Source organism: Clavelina lepadiformis, chromosome 2 (genome assembly GCF_947623445.1).
Source record: "Clavelina lepadiformis chromosome 2, kaClaLepa1.1, whole genome shotgun sequence".
NCBI classification, from domain to species: domain Eukaryota; kingdom Metazoa; phylum Chordata; class Ascidiacea; order Aplousobranchia; family Clavelinidae; genus Clavelina; species Clavelina lepadiformis.
Window position 1 is genome coordinate 5,459,459 of NC_135241.1, and position 19,381 is coordinate 5,478,839.

Sequence of the window (19,381 nt, forward strand, 5' to 3'; positions counted from 1 at the left end):
GGTTCAAAAAGGTTGCCCACCCCTGGGCTATACCAATCATTGGTTTTACCAAAGTTATGTATTTAAGCACTCGTAATGGGGTTCATTTTTTATATTCCTCTTCAATTTATCTTTAGATCTAGGCTTTGCATTACAAAGGGCGATATTTCATATGCATCTGACCGACAGTCAGTACAAAATATAATGTTATATCACTCTTATAGCCTTGCCTGCTGCCTGCCATTAAGTCGATGATGTCCATCGTCATTTTTAAAGTAGACTAGAGTATTTGCAAACCTGCCATTAATAAAAAGGAAATTGGCAAACACGAATTGAAGTTTGCTCAGTGGAACAGGAGGCAAAACACTTCAATATCATGCTCCCAACTACGATCCTTTTTCTTCGCTTGTTTACCTTTCAAGTTGGAGTAAGTGTAGCCTAATTATGACTGTCAAGAGTCAAGACTATTTCCTTACTGAAAAGTTTGTTTGATGCGCCTAACTACACTTGCGGAAAAAGTTGGCTTCTGTATTAGTTTTCTGTGCTGGAATTGCCTTATGTTCTATATTATAGGTACTGCGTTGGCGTTGCGCAAATATTGGCTCACTCGTCCAGCGCACTGAAAGCAGACTTTACAGAAGGCTTAAGGGTCCCTTGCGTTGGCCGAGCATAAACCAATGAGCTTTACTGAGACATCATAAACATGCAACAACAGAGGCTGTTTTACGCAAAATTTACGGTCCAGCAATTTCACAAATTGTTGAATATTGTTATATTTAGTATTTAAATTGTTGTACTGTACTAAGTATTTAATGTCGCTTGCTCAAACCATAGCTGGTTACAGTTGTCCACTCCATTACCGCCTCTACGGTCACGTGACACCAAAGTTAAGCGATAGAAATCAAACAACAATTTTTTTGTATGAAGTAGAATGATTACGCAAAAGGTATGTAAAAATTTAGGAAACGGTTTTGTCAAAATTTTTATACAACAGTTGTTTTGTATTTTTTGTATTATTTATTTTTTCGCCAATATCTGTGGGGAACGAAATTTAAGATGCTAACCCTTGAAAAAGTAGCAAAGCCTATAAGGATTTAAAACATACAAGATATGTTTTACTTTTAGCACTCTACGAATATCGTAAAACAAATATCATGGGATGTTGATTGTATCGTATTGTATTGCTTTTTTTTCGCCATTAACTGTGCGGAGCGAAAGTTAAAAAAATAGGACAATAAAACACATGTTCACGAACAATTAACGAGCAGGGAAAAGTAGCAAAGTCTAAGGGCATAAAACATGCAAGATAACAATAATAGAATTGTGCTATAAGATGGTAGGTTAACATGGCCACCAAACCCATAAAATAATTCCTAAATTTAACGAATTTAAGGCCAAACTAACACAAACAACGAAACAACTAGGCGACACTGTTGGAAGATGCAGAGGATATTGTGACGATTACGTCACGAGTCACGAGTTGTTTTCGAGACGTTTGGAATTTAATTTGGGGAACTTGGAATTCAGTGTTTACCAGACTTGAGTTTTCCTTAATGACGTCAGATAATTTCCTCGCTTGAACTGGTGTGTCACATATAAATACTGATGTAATGTTTTCAATCTTTCCTTTTTACGTGATTGGTTTCACTGGTTACTACAGCGCTATGTAACAGTCAGTAAGCTTTGCCCGAAGGTGAAAACCTTTGTGTTATAATAAATAAAATGGGAACTTTATAAGTTAGTAATTTGTATAGACAGAATCAAGCAACTAACAGCATAGTCACGCAAATTTGAGAAATGAGAACTCATCTATCGAAGCAGAAGCAAAACAAGTTACCAACCAACTATCGTCCTCGCTCATATTCAAACAATTACCGCCAGCATATGCGGACTTTATGACAGATAAGTTCATTGTGTAATACCTTACACGAGTAGTGCACAAGCGAAATATAAAAATGTCATAATATGTTCCCTAACATTAAAATCAAGGATATTACAAACCAAAATAAATATATAAAGTAATAGGCTATGGTTTGATTGAAATGAAAATAAATATCTTAAGTGTAAAAAAAATGGACGGTTAAAGAAATCCGCACAAAAACATCCTAGGGATCGGAATCTCGTTTCTGTGGCCAAGAGAGGGCACAGTATTAAGGCCCACAAGTTCACCAAAAGATAGACCGTAGGAATCAAATATTGTAAACATCAATATTAAAAGTTAAATATTGAAATTAGGGAATCATGTCCCTACATTCCCTTTAACTATGCTATCTGTGATGAATACTAGATACGCCCAAAATGGCGTATACACACTATCACGATTACGATAACTATGCTACAATAACATATTACGATACACTAGGCCTATATCCAGGGTTGCCATCAGTCTCAACTCAAAAATAAGGACGACTAGAAAATGAACGAGGAATACCACCTTAAACAGTGTACAACAAGAGAAAGCAACCAATGTTCCTAAAAAAAAAAAAAAAAAAAAACAAGACACTATCTGCATGTTCATAATTTTGGTATCTCTTTGGTACAAAATGGTATCGTAAAGGTGACAAAATGCTCAAAATAAGGACAAAAGTGCCCACCTTCGCCCTAAAAATAAGGACGAAAGTGAAAATAAGGACATTTCTTAGAAAAAAGGACAAACATATTTTCTAAGACACGGACCTTTAAAATAAGGACAAATCTTAGAAATAAGGACGGTATGGCAACCCTGCCTATATCAGAAAAAAGCAATGTCTTTAGTCTATATAGAGACATGTGTCCAAAGAAAATCATTGATTTAAAATGGCCACAACCAGCAATGAAGAAGACCCGATATGATGGTCATATTAAATTTGACTGATTTTTGTGAAAATGCTGTGCCAGCTTGTGAAGACAAAATTTGTAAACATTGTATGGAATGTTTTTAGCGTAATTTTAGTGTTAATCTCGGTTAAGAGTCATTTCTTCGTAAAAATGTTTTAATAGTATTCCGTTTTATCGAAAGTTTTGTTAGGAGCGATTTTTAGACGCCATTTTCAACACGCGCCCCTTTTCACTCGAAAATAATTTTTTTAATTTGTTCTAAGTGTCACGTTTTGTGTCAGAGAAATTTTGTTTCATGCTTGACTAATGAAGAAAGTAAATAAACTGCTAAACAGTGGTTTTTGTTGATCTGTTCCACACTTCTCTACCTGTTTAGGCCAAGGTTGCTCGCGCTTGACTTACTACTGGGACTGCTATTTAAACTGGACATTGTGATATTTGAAAAATTGCCGTCGATTACTTTATGTACGTACAAGCAACATGCTTACTAACACTACTCTTTGGACTCCTTCAAACAATGGAAATATCTTAAGGTACTGCTAGCTGGCTATAGGCGCTATCATATGCTAATTACTTAAGTAGGCTAGGCCTACCCGATATGCCATGTAGTGGAAAATATGGTACCTGCACAAGAGTTATCATATTTACTCTGATTTATAATAAATAAACAAAAAATGGCAATTGAAACGCCAATTTATATTAAATAAGCAAAGTATCGACTCTTCAGTGCTACCAATCACCCCAAAATTTACGTCATTCCACGCAAAATTTCTCTTCGAAAATTGCTTTACTTTCCAGTTGGGCTTATATGTATATCTGTATACGCATAAAAGCCTAGGCTAGACCTACATGCTATATAATTTGCACGTCCATGAATATAAAACTATAAACTACCGTCAACCGGGGCTACTTTGATTTTGGGGGCTACTATGGTAATAACTATGGTAATACTACTATGGCGGACTGAGACGTGTAGAAAGGAAAATAGCCTCGTCCAAACAGGCTATAAGCGTAATGTTTTGCGGAAATGGTGCAGGGCAGTTTTTGCCACCAATGACTGTTTATAAGTCAAAGAATCTTTATGCAGAGTGGACTCGAAATGGACCCCAAAATGCTTTATACGACCATTCCGTGAGTGGTTGGTTTGACGCTTCTTTGTTTGAAAAATGGTTTTTTGGTTTGTTTCTGGAAGCTGTCAAGGACACTCCAGGTACCAAGATTATGCTGGGTGACAACTTGGCCTCTCATTTTAGTGAAACAGTCTTGAAGGCTTGTGAGGAAAATGACATTAAGTTTGTTAGCCTGCTTCCGAATGCGACGCATCTCCTTCAACCATTGGACGTCAGTGTCTTTGGGCCAGGTAAACGAATGTGGCGTCGAATTTTAGCAGAATGGAGGAAAGAGAGTCGTTCCAAAAACTCCATTCCGAAAAATATTTTTCCTATGTTGCTCAAAAGACTCTGTGATGGGTTGAACGAAAAGCAGCAAAATTTGGTCGCAGGGTTTAAAGCCTGTGGAATTTTCCCAAAAGACCGAGAGCAAGTGCTGAAGCGACTGCCACCTGCCAATTCTCAGCCAGTTCAAAAAGTGCTTGGTAATGCAGTCGCCACAATGCTTGAGGAATATATTTCACCAAGACAAACAGCATCAAGAAAACGTGGTCCCAAGATAACTCCAGGAGCAGCAATTTCATCATGAAGTTTGCGTCATCTGCAACCTCTTGGACCCTCCACGAGGTAGAAGCAGAGATGTGGATTGGGAGGGATGTGACAATTGTGATTTGTGGTATCACAAAATCTGCCTCAGAGACAATGGTGGATTGAGTGCCTCCGATTATTGCAGCTGTGCTTAACAATGTTTTTTTGACACTTATGTTTTTTATTGCTGTGATGTTTTGTTTAATGCAAAAAACTATTAGAAAAGCCCCAAGGGAGGGCTACAATGAACATTTTAGGTATTTACAATGTATTATCGTAGTAGCCCCAACCCAGGGGCTACTACGATAATTTTTTAAAGTTGAATAAAAAAAGTGTGAAAACATAAAAATGAATTTTTTCTATTTTTTTGAGAAGCTTAGGACCAAAGTGTTACTCATTCAAGAAACAGACCCTTTTTGAGCAACATGTGAGAGAGGAGGCAAAGAAATGTCCTGAATCTTATCATAGTAACCCCGGTTGACGGTAGGTGTTCTCAATTGCTGGGAGTGCTCCCATCACATGGCAGTGTGTGTGATTTCAAAGCATGTATGGAAAGCTTGCGTTTAAGCACAGGGAGATTTACACCAAAAAAAATTGGTTCCATATTTTACTTCTTTGCAGTATTAAAGCTTTAGGCCTAGGCTAATTGTTTTCCGCCGAAACTTGGTGGAAAGTGTGGCAGCTGCACGCATGAGATTCATCGACGTGCACACTGAATGTTTTTTGTCTGCACACCGATTTCTAATGGTCAAACAAAGAAAAGCTGGTTGTTTTAACACCAGTTTCTTGTAAATAAACAAAGACTTAAGACTTTGATGCATTCCGTTATGCCAAAATTTGTGTCTTTGCACACACGAGCTCTCGACGAAAAACTGCCATACTTTCCAGTAGGTCCTATTTCTATGTAAATATTGTGCAACTTGTCAGAACGTATTATTTGTAGTTTGTCACAAAGTTAAATGCATTATTGTTTATGTCAGAATTGAAAGTCCCGCGCCTCCCATGCTGATTGTTGACAATGAGTACGCTGATTTTTTCTTGGTCTATCTTGTGAAGTGTTTTTCACTGTTGGGATCATTATTGGCAGGAGGCTGATTAATAATGATTTTTTATAAATTCCTGTGATAAGAAGGACATCCTGGCATTTATATGCCACACATCATACAAATACATTTCGTTAAAACTCGCAAAGCTTTCATGCAAATATTTTTCCATCTGATGTTTCCTGATTTTTGGGACTATATGAGTACCCCAGTAAGCCATCTATCCACGAGACTATTGCCAAATGATTGTGTTGTTGGAGTCGTCGCTTTAGTGAAACAAAAGCTATAGGTATTTTGCAATAGAAGAGAATATATTCTGGACCATATTTAAGTGTCGTGATACACATGTTTTGTACTGTACTTTTGTGCAGATGATTGTATGAAAAAGCATGTGTCTAAAAATCTAACAAGCTAGTGCGAAAATGGTTTTCCCTTCTATTATATTCATAAAGCATTTGTATGCTAGACTCTAGCTACCAAAATTGTGACATTTGGTTGTATGCTTCTGTATTTTTTATGCCATAATTTTTCATTTTCCATATTTACAGTTCATCATTGTGACATCACTCATACCACAAATTAGTGTTGCCCAGATTTTAGCAATTTGATTTTGGTACATGATCAAGAAAATAATTTCCTCTATTTTAGAAAATATCACATAAATGCAATCATGCAAAACACCATTTTTAAGGCGTTAAACTACTACTTTGTCAGCCTACAGTATCCCAATGCAAAGTTATTCTCAAGTGGGCAGTTTTGAATCTGTAGCATAAGTGCTACAACAAGATGGTACTAAAACAAGAAAAATATTTATGTGTATAGCTAATGTATTCATGCAGATATTTTACATCAAAATTCACAGAGTTGGCAGAAAAACATGACAGTTCTCACTAGCTTACGTTTACTTAAATGATTTGACACTCTTCCAGATGTTTCCTCATGCAAATAGAATAATTTTTGGTTTGCAATGACATGAAACAGGTGGTGCTGTTACTGAAATTTTTGTTGTTAGTTGCATGAGTAATGTGTTTCACGTGAAACATACTTGGACATTTTAACTGCATATTGCATATCTTATTTTAAGACAAACTTGTTTTAACATTGCTTTTTGTAAAATTTGAACTAATTAGCAACAAGCGTTGGGGTTTAGGAATGGATTTTTCAAACCTGTAAAATGTTTCCATAACAATTAACATTAGTTGAATAGATGGTATATTGTAACAGATGGGGAAGCCAAACTATTGACAGAGTTATTGACTATTAACAAAGTTTTTTTGAACCCAGCACATCCCCTTGAATCGTATGACTGAGTATGCCTTCGATATAGTGTGATTTGTGTTTAAGATGTTTAGAGTTACCTTGTTAATTATGACATTTATTAAGGGTACTTTCACAAAGTGAAGATGGATCATTTTTGTATTCATGGACGCCACACATTATTTCGGTTAGTATGAATTTCTATACTTTGTTCAAGAGCCTATTATCGTGATATTACATCTTTGGGTATGACTATGGGATATATATTAAGTAACTACTATTAGAGCCCTGAATCTAACCTAACGTGTAGTGAAGCATGTTACAGTTAACTGTAGTTACCACTTAATTACACTCCACTGCTATCTTTTAGCCAAATGTTATCTTCTCTCGGTACGAATCTGGGAATTATAAGTTGCCGATGGATAAATAATAAGAAGCAAATGATAAGTTGCCGATAGATTGTAAAAGCAAATGGATGAAATGCCAGAACCATGTGCCCAGCAAGCACTGATTCAGCGGAAATCCTTGTGCTCAGTCATGGCAGAAATTAGTGTAGCACTCGTTAAAACTGCATGCTGCACTGCAATGGTACATTATTTTCTAGATTCCACATGCTCCAACATACATTCGACATTATAACCCAAGCAATGACGTTGATCAAGTCATGTTGATATCCAAGCATTATGTAGACTTTGCCAGCGCATCTCTTTCCACGGATCATCAACTTATTGGTAAGTTGGTTAAGCTATGTTAGAAACAATTATTGTTCTTTAATATTGTCATGAATTAATTTGGATGTTCAGTAATTATAATAGAATTTTTCTGTTTTCAATAGCTTTCACAGTGCAGTTCCAACAAACTTCCAGTAAGAGGAAACATTTTGATATTGTAATAGGAAATGATGCCATTAATGCTGGATTTTTGTCAAAAGAAATTGAAGGTACCATAAACAAATTTTCTTTATACCTTATTTGATTAATAATTCCATAAACTGTTACCGGTACTGAACTCGGTTCACATTTTTATTTTTTTTATCACAGCTTACCGGTACGTGTGAAATGAAGGGGAATAGAGCCTGGCTCAAAATAAAAAAATAAGATATGATGAGTGATGATAATAACGTTTCTGTATTAATCAATGTATGATCTTTATTGTATTTGTAGATACCCATCCGTTTAGATCAGTTTGGCTGGATAGTAATGAAATCCAAGATGATGGTGTTTTGAAGGATCGCATTTATTCGGGGTAATTAGTGGTTTGATAGATGTTTAGTAGACAGGCTAATTTGTTTTTTTAATGTAAAGTTTTTAGGATATCAAGCTGCCAGCTCAATTCACTTATATGTATGTTGTATAAATATAACATAGTGTTATCTTTTGTGTGGTTAATGATTCATAAATTCTTGTTTTTAGAGAAAGCCAAGCTGGTTGCAGTATCAACCCACAGATAATAATTCACAAATCCTATCTTGCTCAAGTTTATCCCACAGGTTAAATATTGTATTTATTTTCTATTATGGCTTTTTTCATGAATTCAATGTTCATTCCAAAGGATTAGAGCTTTAACATTCAAATAATACAACATGCTGTCTTCCACAATCCCAGAAAAATGTGCAATTAAACATATTTTAATATTTTCATTATGTAGGTTGGTTCATGAAGTTTAACATCGATGGAAAACTAAAGCAGCAAGTAATTTTTACCGACTTTCATAAAGAGCGATACAGTGGGGATCTGAAGCTAATGCATTATGAAGTTATTCTCACCATGTATAAAGAATCAATAGGTATGTATATTGTATACAGTTGCCTAGCTGGGATAAGTATTTCTGTAGCTGCTAAACTTTGATACAAACGTTTCTTGTGCACAGGAAAAGTAATCACTAATTAATTATTTGTTTGAAATATTTTTTAACTAAATAATCAAACAGAAGTCTAGTCTCAATTAAATGTCCAGCCCAATCTGTTTCTGTACTCGCTAAACCATATTTTAATCAGGTTATTAGTATAAAAATTACCATTTTTGTTTTTCCTACAGGTCTTTACAACATTGTTATTGAAAACAAAAATACAAATAAAACAAACCTACCGTCAGCATTTGCCTGTACACATCAAACGCAAATGGTCCACTCAAGGGTATATGGCAAGCCAAATTCAGAGGTCTGATTTCACCCATTTCAGATGCTTTAATGCTATCACCTGGAATGCTTAAGTGTTAAAATATAGCATCATGTCTACCAGTGTTGTAATAACTTGAGTTACGTTTTTTGATGACTCGACTTGACTCGATTCAAAAGTCCTAAATGACTCGACTTGATTCAAGTGAAATTCCAGAACAAAAATGGGGAATTTTCAAACAAATCACAACTTTTTGTAAAAAGCATCAACCATACTATTTTGTAGACAGTTATGACTTTATTGCAACCAATTTAAAGCAACGCATAATGTGACGTCAAAATAGTTTTTGCATTGAAAGGTATTGAGTTGACTTGACTCGAGTTACAACTAAAATTGACTTGACTTAACTCTAGTCACAACTCAACATGACTTGACTTGACTTGGTTGAGTCAGAAAAAAAATGACTTGGTTACAACCCTGATGTCTACTAGCATGTTTATTAGCCATGGCCCATGAATAACTTAATCAGATAAAATGGCAACACTATACATGTAAACTGAACTACAGTTTACAATATAAAATTGTTTTAATAATTTTTTCCTGTATTGGCAGTTGATTGCTAATAATGTTGTGTGGAGTCAATGGCATGCACCTACTCAACGATTGTATTATGTTGTACCTGTTCGAAATTTAAAAAAGACTAAGGTGATATACAGAAACTGCATAGTTACATTTACCAGTTTTTTGTTAACTTTCACTATTTTGGATGGATGGAAATGGAATATTATTTGTATTGTGAACTGGTAATGTGCACCCAATTTTGTATATTAACAGGTTCATACCTCAGGACTTGGTAATCGACTCCAGTTTAATTGTGTGCAGTTTTTTGCGTCAATGCCCAGACAAAAAGTGTTGGATGTTGATGTGAGCAAAAATAAAAATGAATTTATTTTTAATCTTAAGCTAAATTATTGTCACACTTTGGTGAAACCATCATTACCTGGGATTGATTAATTACCAGTTGGTGAATTCACAAGTTGATTCTATCTGAACTCACTATTTACTTCATTTAAAATCTGTTGTTTAAAATTTTTTCAAAGTAAGGAAACGGTGTAAATATTGATTTGCTGCATGTTTCTATTGTGAACAATGTTAAAAGATTGGGTGATGTTTCTTTCTGCAGCTTGATATTGGATTTTCAAAGCGTATGATACGCCGCAAAAGTTTTTTGTGCTCTTTTAAAGAAATGGATCCTTCCATATCAGGCCCTGAACTCAACATGAGACTTTGTTTATTTAATGAATCAGGTAAAAAGTAGCATGAATTTTTATTAACTATAAGTTTATAGTCTGCTCTTTGGTTCTATGTACTTGAGTCAAAATACTTTTGTAGTCTATTAAAAGTCACAGTCATGTTGTGAAATTTGTATACAATCAAGTTTCGGTCAGATAAAATTTGGTTGAGAAACACTGTTCAAGCTAAACCATAATGTAGCCACAGTGAACAATGTATTTTTAGGTTCCATGTGCCTTTGCTGGCAAGAAATTCCTTTAGATGACACAAAACCAAAATGGAATTATAGCATCGCTGTCCTTAACAAAGATATTGTTATGCATTGCCCATATAATGTAAGAAAGAAGAGTTTCTTCTGATTTAGTTTTATTGGGTGTATTGTTCTGAAATATGTATTCGACACTGGTAATGAGTTTATATAAATAAAATTTATAGTATGCTATGTGGCATTGCAAGTGTTTGTTTAGATTTTGTTTATCTTCATAGGTGGCATGTTGCAATGTTCCAGTAAGTTTTATACCTCTTGGACCTAATCTTGTGGTTCACTGTAGAGGGCACTTTGTTCACCTTTATGATATTGAGAGTATGTCGTGTGATACTGAAAAAATGGAAAATGGGCTCTGTCATATGCACCTGCAAGGTAGATAGATATTTTTTGTGTTTGTGTTTTTAAGCAAAGTGTGTAAGAATGTGACGTCATCTTAAATTGTTATTTAGTACGAGTAGCATCATTTCATTTCAAAAATTTTTGCAGAAAGTTTTATTCCAGCGCTTAGTGGTCGATCCCTAGAATACCTGATGCCTTACAGCTGGCCTGATGAATCTGATGACCTTCCCGAGTCGAGAGAGCACAGTGTTATGAGTGACTCTGTTGATTCTGTTTGTTCAATTTCATCAATACCTAACTCAATCAATGCATCCGTTTGCTATGACCACTCCAGCACATCATTTATATTGATTCAGTTTGATTACAGCGGAATTGGAAAGGCAATATCTGACCACAGATTCACAGCAAAAAATAGGTTAACATTATTTGTTTATGGTTCTTGTTCCATGTTAATTTTCTGTATACTGCTAAACTAAATAAACGTTTATCATACGTTATGATAGCATATTAATTAATTTTTAAATAATAATTTTAAATAAATAATTTTTTAAATTAAAGCGCAGCCGACTTGTTGGTGATCTTCTATTTAACATCTTAGATGATTTTCTAATGACGTCACAGATGCTTTCTAATTTAATGAATCATGTCTTGGGAGTTGGGGTTGATAAAATACTTCGACAACATACTTTTATTTTACACAGGATTTTTCTTACTCGACAAGCGGTGCTCTCAACAAGAGGCAGCAATTTTTCACCTGACCCCCCTATATCAGTCTGTGATTCAATCATGCAAGATCCTACGGATCCGGGTGCAACTGGAGTTCTTGCACAGCTCTTGATCTGTAGGTCAATCATTAAAATCTATTTTAACATCCTGTTTAATCTTTTCAAATAATTGTTGGTAAATGAATGACAAATCACGTTTAATACTTGTGTCATGGTTGAACTTGAAAACTTAATAAACTTCTTTGAGACTACTTAGTTTATTATTAAATTGGTTTACATCAGCACTAACAAGCTTCATTAACTAGTAATCGTGAATGTTAATCTTGTTTTAATTTTTTTTGTAATTCTTCAATATAATACCTAATCATCAGCAATTATTATTTTTAGTGATGCAAACAACTCATTTTTAATGTGACAGGTGAAATTTTTCATATTAAAAAAATTATGCTGTTTTTCAATCCCAGCTCTTATTCGTTTTAAACAGTCATTCACAAACTTGCATTGTTCTTAGCGACCACGAGCTTGGAGATAGGTGATCTTAAGCACAGCGAAGTACCTCCTAGTATGATTCCATTATTTCCTGTCACCCTTCCCAACTCTTCTTTGCACCGAATGATTTTGGATGAGTATGCAATGTTGCCTGCCTGCAAGTTATACTGCTGATTATGTAACATAGCTATTGGTTATTGTGTTGTTTTTTGCAGAGATTTTGAGGCTCAGCCAGCCGTTTATGCATACATGGATGTAAAACGTGAAATTGAATCACAAGTTGAACAGGTATTTGTGGGTTTAAATCAAGTTAAATGCTTAATTTGCAGTAACTTAGGTACGTATAACTTATAAGCCTATGCAATGTAATTAATTTGTATATCTATGTTACTATTCGATAAATCATAATCAATAAAACACAATTTCCGTCTAAATATGCTCACTCTTTATTGATTGTTGTTATTTTTAGTACATTGCCACTATTAGTTCCTCTCCGCGATCTCCAGTGTTGGCTGCTAAGAGAAGACCTGCTGTGGTGGATCATGGTGACCAAAATATAAAATTGAGCCAACCCAACATTCTGTTGACACAAGAGTTCAGAGAGGCTCTTTGGTATCGAACACTAAGTGCCACTAAATGTGGACCTTACACAGAGTATGATCTTGAATGTATCAGAGAAGAACTTACTATTCTTCATGGATCTTTGGAGGGTTAGTATTGTAGCTCACATATAAAAGTTTAGAAATTTTACTGTTCTAAATGTTAAACAATAGATATGTTATGATTGTCATGCCGTGGCGTTAAACGACAATTTTCAAAAATTTATTTACATGATAATATTAATTCAACAGATTTTATCTTTAGGTCAGTTTTATGATAAGAACAGTTCCCAGCAAACTATGTTGCAAGATCGTTTATCTAAGTTATTCAAAAGGTAACTTGTTTTACACACTTTTCTTACTGAAATAAAGGCTGTTCAATTGATAACTAATAACTCTTCTCCAAAAATTAATTGTCGAAAATTTAAAGTGATTTCCTAAGAAGTGGAGACATGATGTCATCAAACAGCAATCTGCTTGAAGTGGACAGAAACTTAACATGGGGATCTATGTTGTCATTTTTGGATGAGGCTGAAAGGGATGGAAAATCTGAAAACATAATGGTTCTGGTGAGTAAAGTTTTAACTTAGTTCATTAAGCGTGACAGTAGAAAGAGATATTTTCTACATTGTAAGTCGGTTTTATTTATGCATTTTGCCAATGAGGCCCCTTATTGAAAATAGGGGAAGTGATCATTTAATGACTTCGTACCCAGGTCATGAAAATTTGAAAAGGCGCCACTTTTCTGAGGTCACGTCTCATAGCAGTCAACCCAATCCCTATACGACCCACAACTTACAGGCCACTATTGCAACCCACGATGCAAAGACAGGCGTCACCAGAGAAGTCTGGGTTGAGATGAAAGAGGTCATGGGTCCTATAAATTGAAGTCTGGGTCGAGATTGGAAAGGTCATGACTTGTGCAAACTGAAGCCTGGGTCGACATTATACAGGTCGTCGGTCCTATAAATTGAAGTCATGGTCGATATTACAGAGGTCATGGGTTCTGTAGGCTGAAGCCTGGGTCGAGTTTGAAAAGGTCAAGGCTCTTATAAAATTAAGCCTGGGTTGAGATTACAGAAGTCATGGGTACTGTCAAATTAAGCCTGGGTCGATATAAGAAAAAGGTGAGTTGGAATAGAATTGAGACCTGGAGTTTGAAGTTAGATAGGCTGAATGAAAAGGCAGGAGGGTAAGTCGAGCTCTTTTTCTGAATTTTTTAAGGACTGGGAGACTGTGGACGCTGGTTAATGTTAAAGAAATTACTGTGTCAGTGTGTAGGCCTATTGAAGTATTTTAAGCAATGGGTTTTGATTGCATTGAAAGTTGGCTAAGCCTAGGCTAATATTGTTTTATTATTAAGTTATCTTAAACGTATGACAGTAGGTTGTAGCCTATAGTAGTCTTTCGGTACATACCGGTGTGTGGTCCCAAGGTAATATACTGACATAATGATTCCAAGTGTTTTTATTGATTACCGTAACCTGGTAGTCGGGTGCTGTTAGGGTAGTAGCTACTTTACCAGTAGTTATAGGCCATACTGAAAGGATGGCATGGAATGCATGAAATTTAAAGCAGGGTATTGGCAAATTTATTTGTAGTTAGATTAAAATGAGAGAGCCTGCAAGAATGATTGAGTGATTTATCATGAGTTGATATGACCAGTAGACTGAATCAGCCTTTCTTGTCAGAATGATGAATGCTTTTGATATACTGATTAAAACTTTTAATAGTGTATAAACAAATATTTATCAGAAAATTCAAAATTATTAAATTAAACTTTTTTTTTCATCCGATTTTAAATAGATGGAGTTGACATAGAATTTCTTTTCGGTATTTTGGAGCTTAAAAGAAGAAGTTTTAGGAAAAATTGAAAGCTTACCTGGAAAACATTGCGTTTTCTGCAATCTTAAAGTATCTGAAAAATTTCTTTCTACTAATAATAAGCCGAGACGTGACCTTTCCAATCTCGAGCCCGGCTTCATTTTATATGAGCCGTGACCTTTCCAATCTCGACCCAGGCTTCAATCTACAGAACCCATGGCCTCTGTAATCTCGACCATGGCTTCAATTTATCGAACCCACGGCCTCTATAATATCGACCCAGGCTTCACTATACACGAACCGTGACCTTTCCAATCTCGACCCAGGCTTCACTTTATACAAGTCATGACTTCACATATTTTGAACCTGACTTCTGAATTTGAAGCCTGTCTTGCAGGTCATAAATGAATCACTTCCCCGCCTCCTTATTGATGGGTCTTATAACTTAATAACGGTCTAAGATTACTTTCCTCCATAAAACGTCATTATTTCATGTTACATTTTATTTGAACCGAAAATTCACTTTCAGACAAATGAGAAGCTCTGTGACCACTTGAGCGCTCACTTTCGCAATGTGTTCAGTTATGAGTTCTCTACGTCATCCCTTGACCCGGCAAGGTTGGCTCGCGATTACGTCCTATCAGAATTGCGAGCAGTTTACCACACTCTAACCTTGATGATGATGAAATCCGGAGTCCCTGGATTTGATAGATCCTTGTAAGAGCATGCACGTTTAGCTTGTCATGGTCAATGCAATAATTGAAGAGCAAAAGCAAAACAAAAAAACTTGTTTATAACTTTCTTGAGCTGCGCTTGCACCGAATTCAACTCAGCAGGGCGCAAAGTTGAAATGACAAAAGAAAGTAAAATTGTGTGCAACGTATCCGGCCTACGCGAATTGGATCATCAGTTTTAAACAATTTTGCTTTGATTTCTGATTTCATATTCTGTTCTTGGCTAAATTTTGTTGGGTGTAAATGCAACTTTATGCTTTACAGATGTTCACCGGCGAGTGCACGCGAACAGAACCTTTTATTCGGTCTGAACCAGTTTCAGTTGGTTTGTACCATGATTTGTTTTCCCCTTCCAAACGGTTTTCACACCTTTGTGACTTGCCTCACGTTTTGCTGCCTGCTGTCCAGACACACGTCCATTGATGGTAAAGCGCATGTAGTCGACGTTCAGTCATTGCAAACGAGTTTTTTCGATTACGTTGACAAGGAATTGGTCTTTCTTACTGACCGATTTGTGGATAGAACTTTAAAGGAATTGGGGAATAAAAAAGTTTTCAGGTTTGTTGATTTATGAGGCCGTCTACAAGCTTTTGTAGAAAGTGCTGGTATGAATCAAAACAGATTGGTTTGCTTTATTTTAAATGAATTAATTGCTTGCCGGATACAATGCGATGATAATAATGTTTGCTATGATCATAGCAACCTTGTTGATAATTGATTTTGTTGGCTTTACGATTTACAGACGTTGTTTCAGACTGAGTTAAATTTCCTGTATTTGTAAAAAAACCTGAATTAAAAGGTCCGTATATCTCTTTGTTGCAAGTTGATTTTACTTGAGTTAAATTTTTTTATGTTTATTAAGTAAAACTTGTAGATTTCTGTATACTACTGATAGAAATAATACTTCATCGCAATATTATTTCTGGTTTAGTCCTATCGTTCGGGCAATTCTGAAGCGGACAAAACGTTTAAATGTGGATTATGGTGCTGGTTCATTCGGTGACTTGTTGTTGTGGAATCATCCCGAAGCGAAACTGAATGTTGCAAAAGCATGTCTAAAGGTATTGAAGCACATCCGCTTCTTCTCAGCAGGAGTTACTTTTACAAGTTGTGAGCTTATTTTTAGTGTTCTACTTCATTTGTTTGGCGCGTTTTCGCGCACAGATCGACAACAATCGGGAACCCGTTTGCTATAATGTTATTTTCTTACCACTTGTGTCATCAGTTTGTAGTAAAAACATTTGCATTCTTCAGGAGATAAACATAAACGTCAACTTTTGTCCCCTTTCACCTGACATTTCTCTTACGGGAGAATCTCTGTCAAGAAAACGAACAACTTCCACGCCAATGGTGAGTTTAAGTCTGCTGGAATTTTCTCGCTTGATGACACACAGTTTCGTTTTAAAGAATTGTGTAATAAACTGTAGCGTTTAGATCTTGTAGCAAAACTAATTTCATGATTTACAGGAGCAAACCGTCTCTTCTTACTTGAAGGAAATCGCATCATCTTCCGAACGCCGCGAACGTTCCAAAACAATATCAAGTATGAAGTAGTACTCTTTGAAGTTGCGTTTAAACGTGATTCGCCTCACCGCAAAACTTAAAGCGATAAAACAAAGTAACATGTGGTTTTCTTTTCGCTAATGACTTTGGCGGATACGCTCGATAAATGCTTTTATGCAAACAGTGGTTACTAAACTTCTTCCATCGCGCCGCCCTTTAATAGTAAAAAATAAAAAAAAAATTCTGCATCCGTCGGCAACCGAAATTTTTTTGCAGAATTTTGTTTTTGCATTGTTTGTGAACAAGCTGGTAATCGGTAGTGTGCAAAAAGCGTTTTGTTTAGTCTGAAATGCACTGTTTAGTCGGTTGGGAAACACTGCAGTAGAATCATTTGCTCTTGGACGCCACCTAAAATCATGGCATTACCTTGGCGAAAACAGAAAATTATTCTACTAATTGCTTTAAAACCATTTTTTGGTTGTTTCGATAGCTTGCTTAACAAGAAAAAATTAAGGGATACTTTTTTTACAATCTGACGGTCTCAAACCTGACGTATTCAAATTTAGAACTACAAATTATAGAAAACATGAACAATTTCAGCAAAATTTGATGCATTGTGGTTAATCTTCCATATCATTTGTTTCAAGGGCCGCAAAGTCCTGTGCTTCGAGATGAGAGTTTTCCGGAACGTTTTGCCCCCCACCAAGTGTTGACTAATTACGTAGAACAACTTGAGTCAAAGACAACTTTGGTGAACAACATGCTTCCTTCTCCTTACCAGAGCGTCTCTATATCAGGTAATTTAACCGGGTAGAGGTTATTGTGTGAACTTGTTTATCGAAAAAAATCAAAAGCGATTACTCATATCCGGTGTTTTGGAAACAGAAGCGATTTCTTAAATTTCTCCAACGGTCTCTTAAAATTTACACTCTTGTAGCTACAACGGAAAATTAGCAGTTAGTTTTTAAAAGTTGGGATTTTTTTAAATTTCATAGCGATCGCCAAAGTCAAACCTTAAAAAAAACTCTGCCCAGATCATTTAAATCTGCTTAGTTTAATGTTACAGTCGGCTTGCAGATGTCCGTGTCGCTATTTGAAAATATCCCTCGGAAACGTTTTTGATAAATGATTTATTAGGAACTAAATTGCCCATTTAATTTAATTTAATTGCCCATTGCCCCTATGCTGAATCTACACTCTTTAGTTGGAAGTATCAAGCAGCAATGATATTAGTATCGAACTGTTCTATAAGTTTGAGCAAATTAAATTTAATACGTGCGAACTCCGATTTTAAGTGATCGTTTTCCAACCTTAATAGCAACACATTAAACAAGATTGTAATTTTACACTAACTCATGCAGCTCAGCTTTTACAGACAGACTACGCTGTTTACAGGTTTTCTGGACCATGTGGCTTTACAGATGAGTGCAGAGCATGACTGACATGTTGAAATCGGCTGCTAGTGCTTCCGTGGCCATGGTACATCGTGTTCCCATCTCAATCAACAAATCCGCAGATCTTGTTACTGTTACGTAATCATCACTAAAACAAGGTGCCACAAACACCGCCACTTTTCATTTTTATCTTCCGTGTTTGTTACGAGCTACAGGATAATAATTGCATTGCAATTGCATAATTTTTACTCGTGAAACACGACTTACGAATCCTGCATGGCGACCCAGCCAAATCGCTCGGCCACCCAAAATTGGGTCACGCGTAACGACCCAGGGATGGAGCAGTATTGCGTTAGAGATTAAACGGTAATTAATATCGCGTTACGTTATATGCAGATTGTCATTTTAAATGAAATATATTCTAAACAATTTGTTTCGAAGCATATTTCCTCTTTCACTGAGCTTGTATGCCGTTTGCTTCGTTTATATCTAACAGAGTGATGAAGTGGGTTGGTGCAGATTATACTATATATTATTTCTCCTATTGTTATTTTCATCGAGTTGATATCGCTGTCTGTGCATTGAACCTGCGAAATCTATCTGATCTATGAAAAGGTTATGATTTTGTTATTGCTGTTTTGTTTGTATTAAATGCCTCATTAAAATGGAATATAAATGGAACTCACTTGAAAATGTGTATTTCAATTTCGAAGCGTTTGATGGTTCAGCATCGTGAAGTCATGTATATAACAAGGAATTACAATATCACTTGGAAACAATTATAACCTACCACAAGCACTGGTCATTTTTGAAGCAAAATGAGTTGAGTAGCCTAAAGTAGTGCGACAAGAGCAAATAAGGCTTTGGGCTAATTAAATCCTTTTAAAAGCAGACTTTTAATTGTGCAGTATAATACATCTCTACTCGCAGAACAGACGAACTAAAAAAAAACGAAGTGATCATACGTACAATATACAGCGTTAACATGTGCAATAAAGGTTTGTTACACAAGTATTTCAAACATTAAATGATGATTGGTTAAATTAGCCTACATATAAAGTATTTCGGTAACGCCGAAAATATACGATAAAAAGTATTAAACAAAAGCAAGTACAGTGACAGTCATATTATTATTTTAACTTATAAAACTTAGAAGATGAAAGTGTTACTAATGTTAACTAGTTTCAATGGCGATCGACGTGCGCAAATAATCAGATCGTAACCTCAAAATTCCATATCTTTGCCTAATTCACCATATATGCTAAACGCGATCGCCAATGAAAGTTTGTGACGTAATGCTGTTT

General features: G+C 35.6%; 2 protein-coding genes across 3 annotated transcripts; both read left to right on the plus strand.

The window, feature by feature from the left end:
* The first annotated feature begins 2,322 nt into the window (after window positions 1-2,322).
* Window positions 2,323-18,757, plus strand: LOC143445304 (uncharacterized). 2 transcript variants are annotated; one of them, XM_076944324.1, is made up of 27 exons: window positions 2,323-3,329; window positions 6,920-6,980; window positions 7,398-7,524; window positions 7,629-7,733; window positions 7,957-8,038; window positions 8,206-8,282; window positions 8,441-8,578; window positions 8,830-8,951; window positions 9,522-9,614; window positions 9,744-9,833; window positions 10,093-10,216; window positions 10,428-10,537; window positions 10,689-10,842; window positions 10,957-11,224; window positions 11,511-11,650; window positions 12,046-12,160; window positions 12,239-12,311; window positions 12,493-12,733; window positions 12,888-12,957; window positions 13,053-13,191; window positions 14,976-15,163; window positions 15,445-15,738; window positions 16,112-16,241; window positions 16,435-16,530; window positions 16,648-16,723; window positions 17,331-17,480; window positions 18,079-18,757. In XM_076944324.1, the coding sequence occupies exons 1-27, from the start codon at window positions 3,277-3,279 to the stop codon at window positions 18,123-18,125; spliced, it is 3,363 nt and encodes a 1,120-aa protein (XP_076800439.1). In that variant the 5' UTR covers window positions 2,323-3,276; the 3' UTR covers window positions 18,126-18,757. The 2 variants fall into 2 exon arrangements, with proteins under 2 accessions (XP_076800439.1, XP_076800440.1); XM_076944325.1 differs by lacking the exon at window positions 9,522-9,614.
* On the plus strand, window positions 3,340-4,776 carry LOC143445306 (uncharacterized). The gene is made up of 2 exons (XM_076944327.1): window positions 3,340-4,532; window positions 4,639-4,776. Exon 1 carries the CDS (start codon window positions 3,811-3,813, stop codon window positions 4,492-4,494), a length of 684 nt encoding a protein of 227 aa, XP_076800442.1. The 5' UTR covers window positions 3,340-3,810; the 3' UTR covers window positions 4,495-4,532; window positions 4,639-4,776.
* Window positions 18,758-19,381: the final 624 nt, after the last annotated feature.